At 33.8% G+C, this 27,370-nt stretch overlaps 1 protein-coding gene and 1 long non-coding RNA gene across 2 annotated transcripts; both read right to left on the bottom strand.

Annotated features, from left to right (window-relative positions):
- Positions 1–27,033, bottom strand: LOC122041068 (zinc finger protein VAR3, chloroplastic-like). The gene is made up of 6 exons (XM_042600614.1): positions 26,486–27,033; positions 15,121–15,238; positions 14,564–14,910; positions 701–820; positions 516–614; positions 1–420 (listed from the first exon to the last, which is right to left on the bottom strand). Exons 1-6 carry the CDS (start codon positions 26,920–26,922, stop codon positions 273–275), a joined length of 1,269 nt encoding a protein of 422 aa, XP_042456548.1. The 5' UTR covers positions 26,923–27,033; the 3' UTR covers positions 1–272.
- Positions 6,660–10,713, bottom strand: LOC122041069. Its single transcript, XR_006128796.1, has 2 exons — positions 7,484–10,713; positions 6,660–7,389 (listed from the first exon to the last, which is right to left on the bottom strand). It is a non-coding gene; the product is annotated as an uncharacterized LOC122041069 (long non-coding RNA).
- Positions 27,034–27,370: the final 337 nt, after the last annotated feature.

Genomic DNA, 27,370 nt, shown 5'->3' with positions numbered 1-27,370 from the left:
TGTATTAGAATATTTTTTTCATTCTACTTGATAAAAATCATTTCATCGATGAGTTTTTATTTTACAAAAAAGAACACGGTTACCACACAAACGCTCTCAGTTTGGGTTTCATATCAAGCTACGAAATATATCAGGAAAATATAATGTGTTTGGCATCGAGAATGACAATCTATTTGCGACTCCAGTTCCTTGAAGAGGTCAATCTTCTCTGGGCTGTCGTTGCCCTTCTCGCTCCAATGTTGCTTTCTTCCACTAGAGACAGGATATCATCATCATCTGTCTCCAAATTTTATGGTATCCTTAGTTGTCTTCATCTGCGACCTCCAGAGGTTATCATCAAACAGATTTCCTTCATCTTCAGGACGATCATGGTTACACTTCTTGCAGAGCTCATTTCCACGGAAGTTGAGGTAATAACATCTAAACATAAAATTTGCATCAGCATTGTGACACAGGATCGTTCCCAAACATCAAAAGAAAAATTCTTAACAAAGATAAACATGCAAGAGACTCACGAGGGACACTCCCACTCGCCATTATTTAACTCTCTTTTGGGGCGTTGTTCCTGACAACGAAAGCACTTCCTATTGCGAGCGAAATTCATAAATTCACACCTGCCACCACATAAGAGTTAATTAATTTGAGTGTAAAGTTAGCTGATTTCAGTTAAAAGTGAGGGGAAAGTTTTAAGAAACATTACTTAGGGCAATTCCAATCTCCCTTCTTCATCTCATTACCAGAGTCCATCTTCACTCTCTTTGGCCCATCTTCTTTGCACTCCAAACAACGAAGATTTCGAGCAAAATTGAGAAAATTGCAACTGCATATTAAAGGTAAAATACATATCTTCAGTGTCAACAAAATTGGTTTCCAACAAATTTCTTGAAAAAACTAAATTTGCCATCAGAATAACTTTCTTCAACAAACAAGCACCTAATGAAAAATAATTACTATATCCAATTTCTGCAAGAAACATGAATCAGTGCTACATTTTTTAATTTCAAGGAACAACCACTTAAATAGGTCAATTTGTACAAAGACTGATGAATCTTTGACACATGCTTTAATTTCAAGGAAGATCCTTTAATAGATAATTGGTCATTTTACACTCTCATTATGCATTATAAGGTTGGTTCTAAAGGTGGCCAAACAATCATGTCAACAGGAAATGAAACACAAACTACAAAGGAATTAAAGCAATGACCACAAATTCTCAATATATTGTTTTTTCTTGATCTTTTCCACTAGCAAGCCCTATATAAGGAAAATTTCTGTAAAACACTAATACACTGAAACCCTAATTATCAAATTTATGTGTCTAAAGTATTGAAAAATATATTAACTCAAAACTTGTCAAATATATGAGATTTTAACCCCTTGTATAAATTGATAACGCAACCTTATCTTCAAAAAAATCTTAAAAATCTCTAATAGACTTTTTTTACATACTTATTAAAAAACCTACGCATAGTTTATTAAAACTAGTTACACTATCATACATCATAATTTATGGAATATTTTCAATTTATACATAGTCACAAAAATATAATTTCTCACACTCCCCTTCAAGTTGGTGAATAAATATTCTTCTACCTCTTGGATACAATACTTTGAAACACAGAGATACTTAACCCTTTAGTAGGATATCTATAAGTTGTCAATGTGTAAATATAATGGATACAAATTAACCCACTTTTTAATCTCCTTGATGAGGTAAATATCAATTTCATTGTACATTATTTGATCATATTATACCAGATTATGGGCTACGTTAATCATAAATTTATTATCACAATAAAGTCTCATTAGACCATCTCTTGATCTTAAGTCTTCTAAGATGATCTTTAACCAAAGTAATTCACACATATCTTGAGTCAATGCTCAGAATTCTACCTTTGCGCTAGATGGTGCCACTACATCTATTTTTTGCTCCACCATTTTATGAGGTTACCATCAAGAAAAGTGCCATATCCGATGGTTGACCTCCTATCAATCACTGTATGACTTTAGCACCAAACCTTTATCGCTTTTACACTGAATGTTATTTCTTGGTATTCCTTTGAAATATTGCAATACTCGGCGTGTTGCTTGCAGATGAACTTTTGGAATATACATATATTTTCTAATCACACGTACTGCATATGTTATGTTAGGTTGTGCATGAGACAAATAAATAAGCTTTCTTACCATGCATATTGTCTTGCCTGTTTCTTTAAAGAGATATGTAGCATATATCTTTTGGGAGAAAATATTTTACTTAGAGTGAGTCACCTCAATCACAAAATACCGTTTCAAACTTCCTAATACTTTGATTTCAAACTCTTCGCCAAATATAACTTAGAAGTTGTCTCTCCTCATACGAGCATTGTGACTCCTCTCGAAGAAGAGTGTTTAATAAATAATGTGTGATCTTGTTAGCTGTCTATACCCTATAACTATAACTCTCACTACTTGCTATACAATGCATGTGGTAACTGGTAATTGCTTAAATCCGTATGACTTTCTTCAATTTACATACATTATGAACATCCAAATTATTTTGATATCGTGGAACCTCCATATAAATTTCTTCCTCTAGTTCTCCGTGCAAAAATGTATTCTTGACATTAAACATTTGTAACTCCCAACTATAATTAGTTATCAATGATAGTAATATTCTAACAGCTTTTATTTTTTTTGCAACTAGAGCAAGTCTCTAGATAATCCTAATAGGTTTAAGTATAGTTCTTGGCTACCGGCCTTGCTTATACATCTCTATTAATACATCCACTCTATATTTCACTATATATATCTGCTCTATATTTCACTATATACATCTGCTTTATATTTCACTGTATAGACTCATTTACACCCCACATTTTTCTTTCATATTGGCAACTTCACCAATTCCACGTTTGTTCTTCTCTAATGCTTTCATTTCTACATTCTTTACTTGTTTTCACTTCTCTAGATAATGCCTCTGATAAACTGATAGGGACAACAATGGTGTTTAGGTTAACCAAATAAGTTTTATGTGATGGTGGAAATGTTTAAAATGTATTCTTGACATTAAACATTTGTAACTCCCAACTATAATTAGTTATCAATGATAGTAATATTCTAACAGCTTTTATTTTTTTTGCAACTAGAGCAAGTCTCTAGATAATCCTAATAGGTTTAAGTATAGTTCTTGGCTACCGGCCTTGCTTATACATCTCTATTAATACATCCACTCTATATTTCACTATATATATCTGCTCTATATTTCACTATATACATCTGCTTTATATTTCACTGTATAGACTCATTTACACCCCACATTTTTCTTTCATATTGGCAACTTCACCAATTCCACGTTTGTTCTTCTCTAATGCTTTCATTTCTACATTCTTTACTTGTTTTCACTTCTCTAGATAATGCCTCTGATAAACTGATAGGGACAACAATGGTGTTTAGGTTAACCAAATAAGTTTTATGTGATGGTGGAAATGTTTAAAATGTATTCTTGACATTAAACATTTGTAACTCCCAACTATAATTAGTTATCAATGATAGTAATATTCTAACAGCTTTTATTTTTTTTGCAACTAGAGCAAGTCTCTAGATAATCCTAATAGGTTTAAGTATAGTTCTTGGCTACCGGCCTTGCTTATACATCTCTATTAATACATCCACTCTATATTTCACTATATATATCTGCTCTATATTTCACTATATACATCTGCTTTATATTTCACTGTATAGACTCATTTACACCCCACATTTTTCTTTCATATTGGCAACTTCACCAATTCCACGTTTGTTCTTCTCTAATGCTTTCATTTCTACATTCTTTACTTGTTTTCACTTCTCTAGATAATGCCTCTGATAAACTGATAGGGACAACAATGGTGTTTAGGTTAACCAAATAAGTTTTATGTGATGGTGGAAATGTTTAAAAGATAGGCAGTTCGCAAGAGGATTTTGGCCCCTCTCTAGTGCCATCCCTAAGAGCAATAGGAAGGTTTAGGTTCTCATCGCCTATATAAGATTCAATATTAATTAATTAGAAATTGTTACATCATTCTCATGATTAGGGTTAGATTCTTGGACTTGCATTAGTTCAGGGACATCCATCTTCCCTGAGTACAAGGTGTCAAATCTCACATTCTTAATGATAGTGTAGGGAATTTCATGCACAAATTGGCAAGTTAAGACATAGGATTTGACACAGATTTAGTCTCGAACATAGGATTTGGCATCAAATACCTAGAAGAAAAGCTTATTTAACAAGATATAGCATGCATAGTAAGTGTGCTTAGTCAATTCATGCATAACCCCAAAAGAAACTCATTTACAAGCAGCTCACCCATATTATAGTATCTCAAAGGAACACCAAGAAAGTACATTCTGTTTAAAAGAAATAGAGGTTTGATGCTAAAAGCATATATGAATGTCGAGTACGCTAGGTCAATGGTTGACATGAGATTAACCATCGGATATTGCACCTTTCTTGATGGTAACTGTTGGATCATGGTGATAGTGAGGTGAATGTGAGCGCTAGAGGGGGAGGAGATGAATAGCATACGTGCAAGTAAAAATTTTCTTTTGCTACTATCCCAGTAAAGTTACAAAACATAGATAGTAGTGGGAAAACATAAATAAAAGCACACACATACCACATAGGCGATTCAATGTGGTTCAGCAATCCTAGGTCATCTTTTATCCTCTTTGATTAAGTATCTGAAGTGGAGAGCTCTCACAAAAAATGCATGGCTTTTTAGGGAAAAAAAATCAAACTAGAATTTATCAAAATTCCTACAAAGTCGCATGCATAGATCAAACTTCCTATCAATTCCATAGAGATATTTGGTCCTTAGTGAAAAGATGATAAAATTTAGCACAATGTCCTTGTATGAACATTGTCCACATCATCCTTGGAAGATAAGGACATTACAACCTTTTTGTAACTCATTATAAGACAGAAAACACTGGTGTCCTCCAACATAATGGGCATTGTCTAAACCTAACCCAATCAAACCAAGACTCAAGCAGTGCAATCTTTGAGGCATTCCTACCTCCTTACATAGACTCAATTTGGAAAAGAAAGGAAAAACTCAAGAGCCTTAGTAGCCCAAGGCCTTAAGGTTCTCCCTAATGCCTCACCAAGAGATCATTCCTTAGATCAAGAAAATCTTGGATGAGTATGAGGGCATAGCTAATTAATAGTTAGCTGACAATTGTAACCTTTGCACGCACACAATTTAACACATAATACACCTTATTCCTAGATCATAATTGTCTATCCTTCCATATGATTACATGAATACTATGGAACATACTAAGCTAAATAGACAAATTAAAAAAAAATAACTCTTAAAGAAAAAAATTTAGAGAAAGCACAAGTTGTTGTGTCATCCCTACATTGCTGACACCAAAAGAAATGACTCATAGAATATGTGTTGACAATCTTGTCAATCAATAAAATCATTATCAAATATAGGTTTCCCATACATACACCTAACAGCATTCTCAACTTAATAGCAAAGAGACTAATGCTTCTCTAATATGACCCAACATAGTGGTATAATTTGGATTCAAGTAAATGAGGAACGTGGAATATCACTTTAACACCGAGATGTACTATAATAGTCAATTAAGCTCTTTAGTCTTTCAAATGCCCTAAGCATATTCATAACGGTAATGAATCAAATCCCAAAAGCTTATATTGGAAAGTTTATAATGGTTTATTTTAATGGCATCCTAATGTACAACAAGGAGCATGACAACCACCTTGAATATATTTCTATTGCATGAAACCCTTTAGATTGGAAAGTTGATTATCAACCCAAAAAAATAGTATTCTTTAGAATCGTTGATTCACTTCATTGGTGGGTTTATTCTCATATTAGAAATTTTTTAGCAAACTTGGCAAAATTAGGGCAATCCAGGATTAGCCTAAACCCCATACCTTTAAGGAAGTTCAAAGCTTTCACAATTTTGTGAATTTTTATAGATGCTTTATTAGGAACTTTAGTATCATTATGGCTATCTTCACAAATTGCCTTAAAAATAGGGAGCTTGACTAAGTTCAACGTATTAGCCTTTCAAAAAACTAAATAAAAGATAACTAAGGCCCATATCCTTAGACAACCTTCTTGGGCATTCTACCATTTGAAGTAAATGTAGGAACTAGGGGTACCCTAAGATAAGAAGGGCACCCTATTGCATTCTTTAGCAAGAAAGTCAATGTAACTCAGCAATGTCACTCTAATAAGTTTTACATTATCGTCCCGTCTTTAAGGCATTCATAATGCTATTACCAAATAAATTCATATTACTTTGACCATAAGACACTTATGTACATCTAATTACAATTGAAGTCAAAAACTAAACATTCTCATTGCATTAAGTTCCTCCCAAAGTATAATATTGTTAACAATACCAGTAAACATATTGAGTTGAATTGTAGCTACCCTATGTAGGATAAAAAACATTGTAATAAGAATTTATGCCTCAAGGATGAGTACATGATATGCTCTAACTTAGGGTGGTTTTCTAAGACATTCAAAAGAGGATTGTCATAATTTGGTTGAGTTTGTGACTAGAGGAGTAGAGGTGAATACCTAATTAAGAGCACACATCTAATGCATCTCCAAACATCACTAAGAGATTTTTTTTTAATATTGGAGTTATATAAAAACTCCGCCCATGACGAACCAGTCATGGTCGGTCCCAAGCCCGGATAAAAAAGGAGGGTTGTGTTAGGTTGTTAGCGAGTGTTAAAACTGTGACAAATATTCAATAGAGTAACATAAAGAACTCAATAGAACATTTTGGAAAACGCAAAATCAGACCTTGCTTTATATAAGTTTTATTAATCATACTTGAGGAAAACATAGGGTTGTATTATGGTATCATATGTTATAGATAGTTAATGTAACTAAACAAAACATAGGCCTTTATACACAGTACCAATTCTTTATAAGTCATGGAAAGTATGAATTTTGTTTTAGGGCTACCTTGGACCAATTGAAGTTGTGGCTGATTTTCTAAAATGACACATTTCATTTTCTGCAATAAGACAATAGATGCATCTCATATAACTGAGTTGTTTTATAAGAAAATTGTTGCATTGCATGGGCTACCAACACTAATTGCACATAAGGATGTGACCTTCATTAGCTAGTTGAGAAGCTGATATGGAAATAGTTTGGGACACAATCTGGGTTGTTGAAGGCGCGCCTGAGGCGTCAGGCGCACGAGGCGCTGAGAAAAGCACCTTCTACAGCGCGAGGCAGGCGTTGTTCGCCAGGCGCGCGCCTAGGCGCGCCTGGGCACGCCTAGGGCGCTTTCGCACCTCACAGAAGGCGCGATCAAAGTGCATCGCGCGATCGAAGGGCATCGCGCGATCCTTCCCGTTCACGATTTCTAACCAAAAAAACATTTCAAACCTAATTTGGTTTGGAATTAGGGCACGGAGAAGAAAAGGGAAGAAGAAAATAATGGAAGGAGAAGAAGAAACCTTGCAGAAGAGTCGCGCCATCCTCCACTGCCGCCGCCGCTGCTGAGTTGCTTCCGTCGCTGCCCAGGTATGCGTTTTTTCCATCTTTTTTTTTTGTTTTTCTATTCTTCACTTCATCTTCTTCTTCTCATCTTCTTCTTTTGTAATCTTCTTCGCTTCTTCGCTTCGCTCCTTCTCTTCTTTTTCTGTTTTTTCTTTTTTTTCTTCTTCTTCTTCTTCTTTTCATCGTTTTCACTGTTCAATATTTCAAGTTTTCAATGTTTTTTCATCACTTTCGTTTCTTTTCTCTGTTATATCTTCTTCCTCTGTTTTCTTTTTTGTTTTTCCCTTCCCGTTGACAGCAAAATTGCTGCTGTTGTGATAGCTGTCCCGTTTCTTTTTTTTTACTGTTTTTCTTTTTATTTTTTTGTTTTCTGTTGCTGGGACTGTAAAAAACTGCTGCTGCTGTGAAAACTGTGATGCTGTCCCTGTTTGCTGGTAATTTTAGCCAATTAAAACAATGTGCAAACAATGTGCTTGTTGGCAATGTGATGTGCAAATATTTTCTCTCCCTTTTTGCATAATCAAGCCTGTGATGTTGTCCCTGTTTTTCTTTTTATTTTCCTATTTTTCTATTGCTGGTACCAGTGATACAGTACTTTTCTATTATTGTTGATACTAGGTACAGTAGTTTACCATTCCATTAATTCATTAATTTTTTATTATTTTGTTTTTAATTTTTAGGTTATTTTCTTGTTCAATTATCATGGAAGGTAGTAGTGATACTCCAACATATATATCAAAAGATCCGGCATGGAATTATTTTCAAAGAGTTAATCCGAATAACAAAAATGATTTGATTTGTAACTTTTATCAAAAAGTTACAAAAGGAGGTATCTATCGTGCAAAACAACATCTTGTTGGAGGGTTTCAAAATACTACGACTTGCAAGAAATGTCCGCCTCATGTACGTGAAGAAATAAAAAATTTCATGGAGAAAAAGGCGGAGAAAAGCAATCTTTCTAAACTTGCGACATTAGATTTTGAGGATGCAGACCCTCTTGGTGATGATATTGATATGGATGATATTGGAGCTAAAGTTGTACCGCCTATAAGTACAAGTTCTAGATCAGTGAATATGCAAAAAAAGGTCAAGATAAATAGGTCCAATGGATACGTATTTTGCTCCTAATGTGCAAAAAAATATTGAAAGTAGAAAGGGTAAAGAGAGGCAAACTACGATAAATGAGGCATACAAGAAAGAATTGAGGAAAAAAAACAAGTATAGCTATAACTAAGTGGATGTATGATGCGGCAATTCCTTTTAATGTCGTTAACTATTCAAGCTTTAAAAGGATGTTGGACTTGGTTGGCCAATATGGTGTAGGTCTAAAAAGACCTAGTTATCATGAGGTGCGGATTTCTTTTCTAGAAAAGACTGTTGATAATATGACTAATGATTACATTAAGTCGTGTGAAACAGAATGGGCAAAGTATGGTTGTAGTTTGATGCCAGATGGGTGGACAAACAAAAGGCAGAGGACATTGATTAATTTTTTAGTGAATTCTCCTAGAGGTTCAGTTTTCATCGAATCGGTTGATGCTTCTGATTATGCAAAAACTGGAGAGAAAATATTTCAATTGCTTGATCAATTTGTGGAGCATGTAGGAGAAGTAAATGTTATTCAAGTTGTAACGGATAGTGCAAGTAACAATGTGCTTGCTAGTAAGAATGTATTTAATTTTTTCTTATCATTATGCTTTTTCTTATATATGTTAAAATTATCTAGTTTTCTAACTTCTTTTATAGGAAAATTATTAGAAGCAAAAAGGTCACACTTGTATTGGACTCCTTGTGCTACTCACTGTGTCGACTTGATCTTAGAAGATATTGGGAAATTGCCTGATTTTAAAGCAACATTGAAGAAGGCAATGAGTGTGAATGCTTACATTTATGTTCGCCCCGGCATGGTAAATATGTTGAGGCAATTCACAAGACAAAAAGAGCTTTGTCGAGCGGGTGTCACAAGATTTGCTACTGCTTTTCTCGCTCTTGAAAGGATGCATCTACAGAAGCAAAATTTAAAAAAAATATCCATTTCAAAGGATTGGACAGAGAGTAAATGGGCAAAAGAAGCGGCGGGGAAGAAAGTAGCTAAAATTATCATGACACTTAGATTTTGGAGCAGTATTCTGCATATTTTAAAGATATATGGCCCTTTAATCCGTGTTCTGAGACTGGTTGACGGCGAAAGAAAACCTGCAATGGGTCATATTTATGAGGCTATGGATAGGGCAAAAGAAATAATTATGAAGGCCTTTAAGGAGAAAGAAGAGAAATACAAAGAAGTGTTTGAGATCATTGATAAGAGATGGAAATGCAAACTTCATCGACCTCTGCATGCTGCAGGACATTAGTTGAATCCAGAATATTTTTATTCATACACAGATTCAAATATCTGTGGAGAAGTGGTGAATGATTTGTTTGAAACTATGGAGAGATTGGTTTCAAACGCTGCCGAACAAGATAAAATCACTACCCAGCTCTCTATATATCGAATGGCAGAAGGACTATTTGGGAGGAATGTGGCAATTAGACATAGAAGAGCATTATCTCCAGCAGAATGGTGGGAATGCTACGGAGCAAATACCCCAGAATTGCAAAAGTTTGCTATTAAAGTGCTTAGCCTCACTTGTAGTGCTTCTCGTTGTGAGCGCAATTGGAGTGTATTTGAGCAGGTATGTAATAAATATAAATGTAATACTATTAGTATGTTACTTTTATAAGTAGAAAATATCCTTTATTATTTTATTATACTTATTGTGATTTTTGACATTTTGTAGATTCACAGCAAAAAAGGAATAGGCTAGCTCAGCAGCGCTTAAATGATTTGCTATTTGTGAAATACAATCGTGCCTTAAAACTTCGGTATGACGCACGTGATAAGATTGACCCCATCTCTTTGATAGATATTGATGATAGTAATGAATGGTTGATGGGTAGAATGGATGGAGAAAGTGATAATGAAGAAGATGAGTTGGTTTTTGAAGGTGATGACTTGACATGGGATGTCGTTGCTAGGGCTAGTGGAGCTGAAGAGCCTGAATATTGTACTAGAGGAAAAAATATTGCATCCATGACCTCTAGTTCACATGTTAGGCCTAAACAAGTCGAGAAGGGAAATACATCTTCCTCTATTAGACACTCATCTCTAAGACTTAGAGATGAAGAAGAAGAAGAAGAAATTGAATTTGAAGAAGATGAAGATAAAGAAGAAGAAGAAGAAGAAGAAGAATACAATGAGGATGATCTTGAGCTTGATGATTAATTTGACTTATTACGCTTGTTTTGATGAACTTTATTAGTTTAAATTAGAAAGTTTGAAACTTTTATTAATTTTATCATGGTGTTGTTTTACTTGTTATATTTGATATTGATGTGTATGGAATAGTAATGGTTATCATATTTGACATATTTTATAAGTGTGTCAATAGTTTAGTAGTCATCAACCTCATGTTCAAGAGGCGCACGCCTCAGGTGCGCCTCACGCCTCGGGCTCTATGAGCCCTTTGCGCCTCGGTGCGCCTCACGCCTCTAACAACAAAGGACACAATTCACATTTTATTTGCATTTCACCCACAAACAAATGGTTAAATTGAGATAGTTGATAATATATTAGGAAATTTGCTTACAAGACCTATAGGGAAAAATCAAGTATTTAGGATTTGGTCATCCATTGTTGAGTCTGCTTATGATAATTCAATAAATCGTTTTGTGGTTAGAAGTTCATTTGAGATCATCTATGGGTTTAGAGCTCGTCACTCAAGACTATTTTCTTACCTACTAGCTTCTACGGTTCTACCTTTCTAAGCGAGAGCTTTTCTTAGCATATTTGGGAGATATATATTAATGTTAAGAGAAAACCACTGAATAACAAAGTTCATAGAGATACAAATTGAAGGCAAAAGAAATATAATGTTGGAAACCATGTTCTTATTTGCATCTTCCTCGAGCAATTTTCTAAAAACTCCCACAAAAAATTCCATATTCGCTCCACTAGACCTTTTCACATTATGAGAAAAATAGGTGACATTAAACATTAGTCAATCACCATAGAGGGTATCCAGTGACATTCAAGCGCCTCCTTTGCTGTTGACTTGCCCATAGGTCGTACTTCTTCCACTTTGACACTAGCTCTTCCTCCCTCATTATAACTAGACTATATGATTGAGAGGATCATTGAGATTCAACCAGTGCTAACTCCTCATCGAAACAATAAGAGATGCTTAATCTAACAGAAAGAACTATTAAATATAGAAGATGTATGAATCACTGAACTAGAATACATGGGCACAACATATTTGCTAAATTTCAACTGGAGGCATCAAAATTATATTCAAATAATTTTGCTCTCATACTCAACAAAGTGAGTTTGAGCTATTTTTGGCAAGAAACAATAAAGTAGATACTGCTATTTTTAAAAAAAAAAGTTGGTTAGACTTATTTAGGAGCTTGTTAGAGTTTTTTTGGTTAACAAGTCATTCTTATAAAGAACAACTCTCATTGCCGGTCTTTAAAAGGGTTAGGATCCCGTGTATTGAATCATATCTTTTAGTTAATAAATATTTCCCCTTTCCGCGAGTTGAATTATTATCGGTGTTATATTACAATAGTGAATCCTAAGAGACATACTACTAGAGGTTTCATGCTTGAGTTCGTCCTTTAAACTAAAGAGAGATGGAAAGAGGATTTTATCCTAGCAAGGAGAGAATAAAGAGGAGTGTTCTAGTTTTGTGTAGCTACCAAATAGATACAAAATGAGGTAATGCCTGATAATCTATTATAGACAAATTAATAGAGTTATGGATGATGATCTACATAGTGTCAAAGGGAGGAAGTAGAGAATTGTATAGTAGGATTAAAGTTATCAGTGACAAAAGATGATAACGCTTATCCTAGGTGGCCCAGTATCACCGGCCCCTCGGCTAGATACAAGCAGGTAAATCACGGGGCTTCGCCAGGCAACACTAGCACGTGCAAGCGGGTGAGGTAACCCACGGTGCTTTCGCACCCCCGAGGCTTATATGTGGCAACACCACTGCAACCATCTACACCAGCCCGGGGGCGAGTAGGATTAAAGTTATGCATAAACAAAAGGACACTTTGATAGTGATTAAAAAATGCTAATCATAATCCTTGGGCTTTAGTACCATAGTATTCAAACATGAGCAATTAGGTGTAACTCTAATGAATGTTTAAATGAGAGAGTTGATTCATATGATATGGACATATTCAAAGATAGTTGAAGATAAAAAACATACTAGTAAATGGTATAGTCAAAAGACTTAAATATATTTGATTGAAGGGGTAGACAAAGAGTAGGGATGATAATTTGATCCACCTCAATTACAACCCAACTCAAGCTAGCCAAATTAAGGTCACCCCTCCTCACCTCAATATGTAAACAAAGATGGGATAAAAAGACACAACTGACATATGCAAGGTGCATATGGGATTAGTATTTTTGCTCCATATAGAATTTAGTTTATAATATATATGTTATAGAGTACCAAGTATGTTTTAATGCCCCACCTAAACCTAAAGCATGCATGAGAAATGGGGTGAAATGGGAAAAGGGAAGAAAAATCTCATCTTTCCACCATAATCCGCCCTGCCCCACTTCCTATATGAGGTGGGGGTATGTTAAAAATTATCCTACCCCATCATCATCCTCCCTAGGAGTGAGATCAAGGGAAAAAAAAGGTAATATAACAAAAAACAATTTAATCAATTTAAGTATTACTAATGATATAATATTATTAGACCTTATTGGAGAAATAATATTCATATAGCTAATCCTGAATAATTATGACAAACACAATTCAATAATGATGACCATGATGAATATGCTAAAGATTTTTTAAAACATTTTAATAATTTTATTTCATCTTTTCCCTATTGCTTATTTTTCCTTATTAATTGTGATTTATAGATCCTACTAATCCAATACAATCATTATTATTCTTTAACAATCCGATCTTAATAATGAACATAAGTTCATTGTTGCTAACACATTAGACATTCAAGATAAAATGCATAGTCAAAAATCTAAAAAATGTAAAGCTAGCAACTCATAAATCTAACAAAAATTGCAATTTCTTTGATTGTTTAATCCAATCAAATGCAATAACTACCAATAAAACTTCTAAATTCATGGGTGATAAATTTGTAAACACCAAATAGAATTAGCCTAAAAGTCGAAGCATATATATCAGTCTAAACAAAAATTTGTATTTTCCCTAGATTACATTTACAATGTAAGAAAAAAATTACTTGCAGTGTGGTTTTCCAAAGGATTAAAAAGAAACTCATCCAATCACACAAAGCATTAGAAGGTGCTTATTTAAGTTGTGCCTTCTTAAAGTGACTACCTAGCCTCATTAGGTACTCAAGAATTACCACGCCTCACTTAGGCATCTTAATATAACATTAATGCATTTGGTCATTATGAAAGTACCACGTGTAGTATTAAAAGTCAAGGTAAAGCACCTAAGAATTTATGGAAGTTAGGCCACCACTAGGAATACATTATTCTTGATTATTCAGAATTGAATACATGGACCTTATTACATCACTGAGTAGGATCAACATCATAGATCTTACTATCAGTGAACTCTAAGTTGTATCACTAAGAATGTTTAGATTTTTTAAATAAGATTTAATATTGTTATCTCAGTTTTCATTGCTTTTCTTTTCCCATGCCTGAAATTATAATTGACTAAAATTACCTAAGTCCAGACTTATAGATTGTCTTCTAACACACGTCAAATCAGATTTCAATGATTTTACCTATTTGATCCTAAATACTAATAAATTTTAGTTCATATTTTCTAGTAATCTCACAAATTATCCTCATATTCACTGTACAAACTATATTGCTTCCTAACGACCCAACAATTTGATCACTAATACAAGATTGGTTGTACATCATTAATTTCAATAATTACTAGCTATGCACCTAAGGAACAAGAATTTAAATAAATCAAAGGTACACAATTAAACATCCCGTAACATATAGAAGACTATGCATCATAACTTACTTTGGACATAACCAGTCACCTTGCTTCATTTCAATGTTGGATGCTCTGTTTTGGTCTCTGTTGAACTTTGGAAACGTTTCCTTTGGAGTAGGAAGCTTCACAACTGGTTTTAGAATAGATGAATCAATGGGTGTATCACTGAGCTTAATAAGCTCAAAGAGTAGACTTCTTGCAGACTTTTGGATGTGCTCTTTGACAGGCGAGCTTTCAGACACACAAAATTGCTTTGGATTGATTGCATAACTTAATAAAATCCGTACGACATCCACAGTGCGTGGTCCTTCACCATCAACTGGTATTATATATGCTTTGTCACATGATCCTCTTAGATCACAAACACTACATACCTGGAGTTGTAGGTGATAATCAAAAACAATATGCAACTTGGAGTGAATGGTTGCAGAACATTGGCAGTTCAATTAATCATTATTCCTATATTGTTGAACATCTAATACGATAGCAAAACCTAATCCACAATATGACTTTTGCCATTTCCATCAAGCATTTCATTGGAAGTTCTAAATTTTACAGTAATCTAGACTAAAAGTAGAACTTACAGCCCCTTCATCAAGACGCAGATATGCCCTTAACCTTTTTGCTGAATTGACTGCTTTGCGAAATACATTAGGGCAACCATGCTCAACAATAGCCTGAATGTCTTCTCTAGGAAGAGAGCTGCAGAATGAGGTGATCAACAAATCTAACTTCTAAAATCATAGGAAACATGATTTTAATGGAAAACAACTGCACTGTTTAAGTTGATATCACATTCAACAAGCACAAAATCCGATGAACAATGGAAAAATACATAACCAAAGTTAGCTTAGATCATTTTAAAGATATCAAGAAAAATAATACACAGCAGATCTCGATATTGACTAAAAAGTAAGCAATAGATTTAGTAAACTAGAAGATTGATCCAATAAAATGCTTCATCTTTGAAATACAAGACTACAATTATGCTGAAAACTAGGCATGATTACTCTTAATAAACTAGATTTGAAAATATCTAAAAGATCAATTTTGGGATACAGATGTTGCAAATTTATATTGCATATTACTAAATATCATGCTGACTAGATGCATCCAAACCCCTATTAAAATTATTTAGTATGCACACTGCCCCTACTGAAGCAATAGTCATAAAAATTTTCAATTCATCAGCATTTTTACTTTAAGGCTAACAGTCAATCATCAATGACAAAATATGTTGGGCCTTGGCAGCATAAATACAAATAGGATTTGGTCCCGTGTGCAGTCATAATGAACCCATCAAATTAAATTTGAATTATGTAATAGCTTGTTCCATGAGCCTCGAGACTTTATTGGACTCACTTAAGTACTATGGATTCTTGAATCCCTCCTCTTTTGAGTAAGTTTTATCTCATTCATGACAGGAATTGTTCTCTTCAGTTTGAGGCTTTTGAATAGAGAGACTAAAAAGAATATACCCAGGATTCCATTTCTTGTCTGAGGTCTAAGAGATCCTGATGAAAAAAAAAATAGTATATGTCACGAAACTCAAGAACAAAAAGTCACATGTTTCATATGATCTAACAGAAATACATCTGTCACATTGAAGAGACAAAACATATCATTCATCTCAACTTTGTTATCATAGCATTGCATGAGATTGTTCTATGAAGCTGATGTTTCATTATTCATGAACAAACCGATACCAGAACTGTCAATATATGGTGCCAACTGCACCATTTAGGAGCAAGGACGGAATAAGAAAAGAAGGTAGCAACATACATCGTCAAAACCCATTAGAGAAAAATCCTCATGGCTTATAAAATCCTCGCCTTAGAGTCACATGTTTCACACCTGTCGCAGAAACCTCATTCTCACCTCATCACGTAAGCTAGATCTCGTTTGCAAATAGCTAACCCTCACCTCCTATTCTAAAACCCGGCTCACATATCCCTTGACAACTCACCAAAATCTCATTTTCACTTCATCATAGAATGCACCTCAAGTCTCATATGCCTTGCTTGTGCCAATCGACACAAATTATTTTTGAAATTATGAATACAAATTCTCACATGGAAAATATCTCAAATAATACTTTGGGGTTTTCCTGTATTTGACTTCATTGAAAAATCAAGATTAACTAAATTTTAAGCATTTCAGGAGAAACCACTTCCACTGAAAATGAAAACGAGTGAAAGTTGTTTACCTCCACCATCCACATTTCTCCTGCGTCCATCCATTGCCTGCCTGCACATATCACCTGTTGACATCACTCGTCACTACATCACTCACCAAGACTATTACTGGTCTATTACCGGTCTCTTGTTATCTGGAGTTCTTAGTCGTTTCAAGTTTGTGAAACCAGGGGTATTAGATGGTGGTATGTCAAAGTAGCTGAGAGTGACAAGGTTGCCACCAACAAAGTTGTTGGTTGCAATTTGGCAAATCAATCACCCAAATATGAGTGAAGCTCAACGAGGAAGAGGGTAGAAATAGAAAATAATCTCTTTCTATCATGCCAAACAAGGGAGAATAACTTATTTTTATTCTAAAGGTTTCTTCAGAAAATATTTTGCATAGGCAAATATTTTATGAAAACAAGCAAAACCCCTATCCTTCAATTGCATAGATTTCAATTTAAATATCAAGAGAAGTACATTATGTGATTTATATTGTCAGATCTATACACAAAACAGCAATCCACCTACCCAAGTGTATGTATCCAAGCTCCTAATGAACCAAGCAATGACTTTGTAGCAATGGCAGAAAATCCGACTGAGTGCTTATTGGCATTACCTAAGCATGTTAAAATGCTAAACCAAGCAAATGCTAATTCACCAGCCGAGGATGACATATGCCAAAGAAAGAAAGCCCAAGGCATAATCCTAGACCTCAAAAACTTGTCAGCTAGGCAACCAACCAATAATCATGCGCACACATTCCAATATTAGCCCTATGCACTCATAGGGCGACGTAGACCCATCAACAGACCGCAATATACCACTAGCTAGGAGCAAAGATTTCTCAAAAAAAAAATATTGAATATTTGGTTGGACCAATTTTGTATTTAAGCCCTGTGGTGCTCTTTATTAGGTTCCCTTTCAATTTTTATTTCATGCAAAGACAAGTTAATGAAACAAAGTGTTGTGTTATTATGAGATAGCACATCAAAAGCTAACGAAACAAAGACCAAAACAATAGGGGTGTGTTTGGTTGGGGTTATCCTTGATAACCTTGGTTATCCATCCAAGGTTATCAACGAAAACCCTGTTTGATTTAAATAATCGATGATTCCCGAGTAATGTTCCATGCCCGACACGTCAGTAAAAGGGACATGCAACCCAAAATTGAAAAACCTCAGAAAACTGAGGTTTTTCTTGATTCCGAAGTTAACAAATAAAAATTATCCAAAATACCCTCAAATAAGAGAAAAATGTGATAAAAAAAATATATAAAGAAAAATATAAAAAATAAAATAAAAAACTTTAAAAAATAAAAATGTAAAAACATTAAAAAAATAGAAAAAACATAAAAATTTTAAAAATAATAAAAAATGAGGAAAAACTAAAAAAATAGAATATAGAAAAAATGTAAAAAATTAAAAAAAAAAACGTAAAAAATTTTAAAAACATAAAAAAAAATTAAAATATATCAAAAAAATAAAAAAATAGAAAAAAAAAACATTAAAATTAAAAAACATAAAAAAATAAAAAAAATGTAAAAAATAAAAAAAAACATTAAAAAAATTTTAAAAAATAAAAAAACTTTAAAAAAATAAAAAAAAAACACATAAAAATAAAGAAAAACGTGAAAAAGAAAAAATTTTAAAAAAAACGTAGAGTTTAAAAGATATATATAGTTGGTTTTGTAACTAAAGGTAAAATAGTAAAATATTAAATTAGGTTATTCATTAAAACTTTCAAACAAACAAGTTTTTGTTGCATTACCTAGGTTGAACCAAACAACATTTGATTATGTTTTATTCCCGATAACCTTGGTTATGTGATTACCAAGTAATCACATAACCAAGGTTATACATGATAACTTGAACCAAACACACCCTAGGATGCATGGAGTTATAAGAAGATATAAATAAAAATACTTTTAATGAAGAATAATGGTTCAAAACATAATAGAACAAAAAAATGAGAGAAAATAAATTGAAATAGCATAAGTTTAAATGCAGTTAGTAAATGGTTTAGTTAGACAAGTTAGGTGTAAGGAATAGATGTCAACAAATTAGTTGTGTAATAAGAAAATAATTAGTTGTAAATTCTTGTACAAGCTCAATTCCAATTTAAAGCACTCTTTACCCTAAAAATATTTTCTTCATCAATATTTCCTTTTTGTTGAATAATGGATCCATAAAATTGATAACTCCGACTTACAAACTTGTAGGATTACTGCATATCCAGCTATATTAATGTTCTTTCCATTCTTTTTCTATAGCTATATTTCGCATATCAACCGTTTTAGTTGATCTTAAAACCATAATTCAAGTTTCAAATTTAATATATTTCCACTCTCAATAATTGGCATAATATTATTTGCCAATAACATATATTACGGAAATTTATCATTGATATGACTGATGAGTTCATGTAGTACCAACTTTGTAAAAAAAATAGCAACTAGAGTCGTCGTTAATGTCAACCTACAGTTGTATAAAAAAACATTTTAGACACTCACAATGACTATATTATTAGTAATATATTATCATGCTATCATGCATGTCTTTATCACATCAACAAAATTTATTAGATATTCTCTTTCTAGACATGAAACTTCATATCTTATATTCCTCTAAATAACTAACGGTTTCATGGTGTAAGTTATTACCTTGATCATTGTATAATTAAAATAGCATTGTAACTCAACTTCATTTCCATAAATTAATGCTGAAATACTTTTCTATTGATTGTGAAACATCAAATTAATTATTAAAATTTTGATAAATAACCAAATTATCCTTTTAACTTATTTAATCAAATACTACTCATTTATATCTTCCAAAACTTTAATATGATCCAACACTTTTACTTACCATTTTTTTAAATTATTTCTCATATATTAAAATTAGTTTCCCTAATCTAAAGTATATCAAAATTAAACATAATTATTTATTCATATTCAAAACTAAAGTCAAGCCACACTCACATAAAAAATAAGGAGAAAACATTACACCAGAATATTATAAATATGATAATAAGTCTACGGTTAGTATAACCCACAATCAGGTACAAGATCAAATGAAGCATATTGAAATTGACACGTATTTCATGAAAGAGAAACTAGAGAACAGATTGATCTATAACATCTCATATGTATTGAAATTGACACATATTTCATGAAAGAGAAACTCGAGAACAGGTTGATCTATAACATCTACATATGGGCAAGTTGCAGATATACTTACTAAAGGTTAAATAAATTAGTGTTTCAAAGTAATATATTGAAGCTGATAATGACAAATACATATTCAGTTTGGGGGTAGAGTGAGATATATTGTAAAAATTTTAATAAACGATTTTTATTAAAAAGGTGGTGTGCTATCAATCTATAAAAAAGATTAGGATCTCATTTCCAAAGTTTAGAATTAATATAATTTCCAATATGGTACAAGAGCTTTAAGCTTGAACCTCAGGTTTCCTTCTTCCACCCTTCAAACGTCCTAGGGTTTTGTTTTTTTGCTATGCTCTGTTTTTAAGACAAAATAGAATATTTCTTTGATTCTTTTTACCAATTGAATTTTTTCCCTTTTTTATCAACCTTCATAGCTAAATTTTTCTCTAATGCTTAGCCTTCAATGCCAATTTTTTCTAATTCTTTTAAGGCTAGATTCACTAGATTCCTTCTCTGTTACTCGGCCTTCATTACTAAGTTGGATTTCCTTAATTTCTTTTACCTATAGTTGAATTTCTTTTTTTGAGTTTCTTACCATTTTTTTTAGTTTTCTTAATTATAAAAATGTCAGGTTGTAGAAACAATTGCAACAGCACAATCAGAGGAGATTGTTCATCTCAACAATCTTGAGAACTGCAAAATATCCATGTTGCCTATAACTTGAATGGGAAAAACTATCTCAAGTGGCCTCAGCTTGTTCGTACTGTGTTTAAAGGAAGGGAAAGCTAAGTCATCTTACAGAGCCAAAAATTGGAGATCCTTGGTTTAAAGCATGGGATGAAGAAGATTGAATGATTATAGTGTGACTACAGAATTCATGGTTTCTGAGATTAGTGACACATGTATGTTCTTAACTACTACAAACGATATTTGGGATGCAATGCAATGAGCATATTTAAAAGCAAGAGATGTTGCACACGTATATGAGGTGAAAGTGAAAACCATGGCTATTAAGAAATGCAATAAAACAATTATAAACATGTCAATCAATCGAAAAACATTGCAAGAACTTTATCATTATAGGGTAATCAAAACCAAGTGTATCGAAGATGTTGCTATTCTAAAGGACTCATTGAGCAAGATAGAGTTTATGATTTTCTTATAGGACTTAATTTGGAATTTGATCAAGGATCTAGATTCTTAGTATGTAGGAAATTTCGTGCTTAGATTAAGTGGTAGCACTAGTTCGAGGGGAAGAAAGCAGAAGAGGACTTATGCTCGAATCACAAAACACATAAATCTCGGCTATGGTACCTAGTGGAAAGTAAAAAAAACTCGGACAAAGACTTCTAAACGTGATAGTCTATGGTGCATCTATTGTAAAAAGGCACGCCTACTTGTGAGCAATGTTAGAAGCTTCATGGCAAACCACCCAACCAAGAGAATGTACGAAGAACAAATAAGGATTAATGATCAACTATATATGACAAATACACAATAAAATGAAGCAATTGAGAGGTTAATATTTCTTAGTAACCATGATAAGTCTTCAAGTACCTATTCATTAGTGTACTCAGGTATGTTTTCATCCTCTATTGGATTAAATGTATATAACTTTTTCCAACTCTTGGATCATGAACCCACTCACAAAGTATTGTTTCACATACTCCATAAGCAATAAGATAACAACCACAGCTAATGGTTCTTTGACTAATAGGACATGTTAAAATAAGTCCAACATTAACCTTAAAAATGTTCGTTGTATCTATAAATTATCCACAAAATTTATCTCTATCCAAAATCTTACTCGAGATTTATATTGCAATGTGATTATTTCAAGTCAGATTCAAGAGAGGTGATTAGACTTGCTAAAGAGCATTGATACCACCAATATCGACCCTACTCTAGGTCAGATTAGGCTCCCGAGTGCCTTGTGCAACTTGATATCCCACATTCCTCGTATAACTCGGCACCTTGAGTTCTGAGTTATCATCCCGAGTTCTTTATATAACTCGATTTCCTTGGCTCCTCATGTGACTTGGCTTCATGAGTTCTCCATGTAGTTTGGCCTCTAAAATACCTCGTGTGACTTGATATCCGAGTCCTCTAGCCAACTCTCCCCTTCGAGCACCCAGAGCTCCTCGAGCTCTCTAGTTTGAGCACTATAGCTCCCCGAGCTCTCCCCTCCAAGCCCAATCTCTCGAATTTCTCATTCTTCGTCTAGTTACTTGCGGGCTATAATTGGGCATGACCCCCACATGATCTACAACTCATAATCCCAACAAGGCAACAACCCAACAAACCTAAGGTTTAGGGTTTTGGATGATGATCGTCTATAAATATTAGAGTTGGTGATACGAAGATGAAACCCTAATCTCTCTCTGTCTCTCTAGTGAACATTTCCTTCTCTATTATTGTTTTATTGCTTCCACAGTACCAAAGTGACTTAAGTATCAAAGAATAGCCTTTGTCCCTCACTAAGGCATCCACTTCAGCATCCAATGTGATAATAAATTTTTGTCACATTGAATGTGATGGGCTCAATAACGTTCCTCTTTTCCTCTTTAGGTTCAAAACTTTATTATCTAATAATGATAAGATTGGCCTCATCACCACCAACATGGACATCCTGCATTTGGAACTATTAAAATTTTGTTTCCATCGTCCTTCCAAAGTATAGATATTCAGAGTTTTCATTGTGAAGTGTGTGAACTTGCTGAACACAAACATGCATATCTTCCAATAGTTATCAAAGCTCTATTCCTTTTTATCTCATTCACAGTGATATTTAAGGTACTTCTATTGCTCTTAATGTCTCTGGGAAAATTAATTTGTGTCATTCATTAATGATTGTACTCATGTTACTTGGATATTTTTTCTTAAAACATAAATTTGAGATTAGTAATATCCTTCCAATTTTTTTGTCCTATGATTGAAAAAAAAACTTGGGGTTAATATCAAAAGTTTTAGAATAAATAATGCTAGGGAATATTTCAACCAAGTCCTAACTCTTGTTTTCAAAAAAACAAAGGATAGTACATAAGTCATCTTGTGTCAATACACCACAATAAACTGGAGTTGCAGAAAGGAAAAATTATCATCTCCTAGAGTCATCCATGACGCTATTATTCTAGAATAATGTACTTTTGATGAGATAGTTCTAATAATCATTCATCTTATAAATTGATTTATTCAAAATCTTAGGGTTCAAGAGTTTAATCAGGCATTCTCATCATTCTATCCAAACATAAATATTATAAATAATCGTAGGATATTTGAGTGTGTCATTTGTCCATGTGCATAGTTAAAATAAAGGAAACTAGACCTAAGGGCATTAAAATGTATATTTATAGATATTCCTCAACTTAGAAACGGTAAAGTAGACGCGACCTATGATTCGGAACCGACAGTTCGACGGTTTGAAGCCGATTCAATGGTTCTTGACAGGTTGACCCTCAACCTTAACCATCCAAGACAATTACGGTTTATGGTTTGGAACCACCGATTCACGATTCACCATGGTTCAAAATTATTATATTAAAAAAAATTAAAATTGTAAATTCAACAATTAATAAATAAATAAATAAATAAGGGTTTACACTTATTAAAGTTACTTACATATCCCTTATGATTTTATAAGAGTAGAATCGTCATCCGTACATATATATACATATATACACCTGGGTTAGGAGAGGCACCCTCCTATAGGGTGACTTTAAGGCTTACGTATCCATTCTGCATCAAGCACTCATCTGGGTTAGGAGAGGCGCTCTCATCTTCATCGCTAGAATCCGCCACGGACAAGCACTCATCTGAATTAGGAGAGGCACTTCCACCTTCGTCCGCAAACTTCATGGTATCGAAGCTTGGTTCATTCCGCAACCATCCATCCATTGAAGGGAGAGATCTCCACACTTATTTTTAATTTAGCATAGTTTAGTTTTTATGTTTGTCATGTGTTTCTTTTAATGCCCCTTACCCTGCTTACATTTGTTAATGCATTTTAATTCCTTTAATTCTTGCAATGCTTGTTTCGTTTGAATGTTTATGTTTGATTATTCATTTGGATGCAAGTAGGTTAGATTACCCTAGGTTTCGTTGAATGCTTAGTTTCGTTAAATGCTTCACTTTATGTTGCCTTTAATTCTTTGCAATCGTAGCTAGCTAGGTTAGTTTTAATTACTCGCATTGTTTTTCAATTGTTAGTTTTAGAATCAAATCCAACACAAACCCTCCATTTCAATATCAAAGACTCAAACCCCAAACCAATAATGACTTAATCCTAAGGCTATCACCCTATCGCCATATTCCTTGTGAGAGATGATTCGGGTCATTTCCTATATTATATTAGTGTAATGGGGTTCGGTAATTTGTTTGATACTGTAGTGCGACACAAAACTGTCTTTATCAATCACACATACAGTCTATTAACTAAACATTTCAAAATTAAAGATTTAGGAAGCCTTAGGTATTTTCTTAAATTGGAAATAACGCAGTCAAATGCAAAAATATCAATCTCTCAAAAATATATATATTCTGGACCTTCTAAAAGAAGCAAGAATGCATAGATGCAAGTCAGCAGATGCTCCTATGGATGCAAAATCAAATTAGGAACAAAAAGGGATTGTGCACCCATTAATAAAGGTAGATATTTGAGGCTCATGGACAAACTTATATATTTTGCACACACAAGACCCAACATTGACTATACGGTCAGTATGATTTGTCAATTCATGAACAATACAAATGAAGAGCATATAGAGGCAGTCTATAGGATCCTGAGATATGTAAAACTAACATGACTTATATTTCAAGAAATCAAAAGGTAAAAGCATTAAGATACGAGTGGGATCAATAATAGATTGAAGATCAACTTTCAGCTATTGCACATATGTACGAGGAAACTTAGTTACATGGCATAGTAAAAGTCAATCTATTATGTCAAGAAGCAATGCAAAAGTCGAATTTAGAGTAATGACACGTGATATATGTGAAGGGATGTGGATACGAAGACTCTTAAAAGGGTTAAAGATCATTGTTGAAAAATATAAAAAGACGTTCTGTGATGATGAGTCTGCTATTAGTATTGCAAAGAACCCAAATCATCATGATATGAAGCACATGGAGATTGATCACCACCTCATAAAGGAAAAGATAGAAGAGGGAATATTCAAGTTACTACATTTGCCAACTAGTCTACAGACAATAGACATCCTCACTAAGGCTGACCAAGGGAGAACTTTGGAAATTTAAACTTAGTAGGGTTGTACAATATGATTTTTGTGAGTTAATACAATTTTAATTTCCAATACAAAAATTGTCAATAAAATCACAATATTAAGATTCCAACAGTTATGCATATGTGCTTAGGATCTAGTCCACGACTGAGGTAGTTGTAGATGAACTAAGGATGGATAGGTGAACATAGAAGCATAGGAGATGGTGCGCAATGGTGAGTATTGCTATTGCAGATGTGAAGAAGGATGCTAGTGGAGTCACTGAGAGGAAGATGGAGAGGGAGAGGGAGAAATATAGTAAGAAGAAGAATGTTATTTTTCTCGATGCTTAGTTTACAATATCAATTAAGCAAGGTTTAAAATTTCGACCCGTGCCGAGGTTTTGGTCTTGACTGGAACGATACGGTTTCGATACCGTATCGTGTCGTGCTGATATAGTTTCGATATTTTTTAAATAAAAAATATATTAATTAAAAACTAAAATATTTAACATAAATATTTAAAAAATAAACAATATTAAAAATAATCTTTAAAAAAAGGAAAATATATGAAAATAGATAAATAAATAAATAAAAATTTTATTATAATTTTTAAATTAAAATAAATAAAATATAAAATTAATTAGATAATTTTATTAGGGTTTAATAAAGTCTTTTTAGATTATCTCTATCATAGCTAGGAATTGATTAAAATAATTAACCTAAGTTTAATTTTAAAAAAATCTAAAATCCGACACCACTCGTGAGCCCGCAAGACTTCGGCGCTGTTATGGGGTTGCGCAACCAGTCATGGTCACCGGGATTACCTGACTCCTTCGGCGCGACCGCGTTGACCGTGCGACACCTCTACAGCGACCGCTTGGTCGCACGATGCCTTTATTTTCCAATCAAAGTCATTGTCAGCAAATTGAAATTAAGAATCCCTGAAATGGTGTGACTAATATGAGACAATATTACTAAATAGCATACTTTCCATCAACATTGCAATATTTTAGTGCTCGTTCAAATTGATTTCTCCTGAGACGTCAGGGTTTGGTGTACTCAAATTAGCTTCCATCAATCATTCAAAGGAGCATGAAACAAAATGTCGGCTTTGTAAGAATTTTGGTAAAAGGTAAAGAGTGTTATTGTGGTTGTAATCCTTTTCAAAACAGTAGTAGTACTCCAATCCCCTTTTAGAGCCCATCTTGGACAACAAAATATCAGCCTCGCCCATCTAAGTCTAGACCACATAATTCACAATGGTTATGCACTCAGGTGCTTATAGCCAACCAGTGTTCCTTCTTTAACTTTACCATCAATATCAAAGCAACTAATTAAGATTAAAGAAAAGAAAAACACTAGAAGAAAATAGAAGAAAAGAAAAACACCTGAAAATGTCAAATCGTTCTCGAGCAAACTTGAGGCAGGCATTCTTAACACGATTGACCTCCATTTCCGCAGGCCCATAGGTGGCGGAACCATCCACGTCTCCACTTGGAACCACAGAGGTGGAAGGTTCAAAGTAACCATTTGCACTCAACTTGTCGATGAATCTCTCCCACTCAGGCCACGGATGGGAAGATGAGGGAGGTTCCTTGGTGTTCAAAGGAGGCACGTCTGGACCGAACTCCGCAATGGAGCTGGTGGTGAAGGTACGAAGAATGGGGAGTTGAGCTCGTGGGGGAAGGGGATGCGGGACGGGGAGAAAGAGGTTGGCGCGGCGGTGCAGAGGAGACGGGAGGAGCAGAGATGGTGCAATGAGCCGACAGACGAGCCCAGAGGAAAACGATGAGGTCAGACAAAGAAGCTTCGAGGCGGCAGTCATGATGGCGGGGATATAACTTTGAGGACTAGAGGGACTCGAGGGCGGTAGGGTTTTAAGCGGACGACGATAGTTATCTATTTATTTTGTGGAATGTTTACGGGTGGAGAAATAACAAATAACCCTCCATCTGTATCCAGACTAGCGGGCACGGGAGTTTTATATATATAAATTTATCAAGTTGTCTAAAATTAATTTAGGCATCTTGATTTTTTTTTTTTTCTATTTTGATAGGGGCGTCTGGAGCGCCTCGACTCTATTTTTAATTTTTTTTTGAAATTTTTAAAAATTAAAAAAATTTTAAAACATCTAAAATATATATATTATACTATGTGAGCATATAAAATTATTTATATTGAACACTATAACTCAAGAAAGAAGTCTTAACCTTAGAAGAAAAATTTATTATTTTAAATTCATTATAACCCAATCCTTAAATTTTAAAATCTTA

The sequence above is a fragment of the Zingiber officinale genome, chromosome 2A (assembly GCF_018446385.1).
Source record: "Zingiber officinale cultivar Zhangliang chromosome 2A, Zo_v1.1, whole genome shotgun sequence".
Classification (NCBI taxonomy): domain Eukaryota; kingdom Viridiplantae; phylum Streptophyta; class Magnoliopsida; order Zingiberales; family Zingiberaceae; genus Zingiber; species Zingiber officinale.
This window is presented reverse-complemented; position numbering and strand designations above follow the sequence as displayed.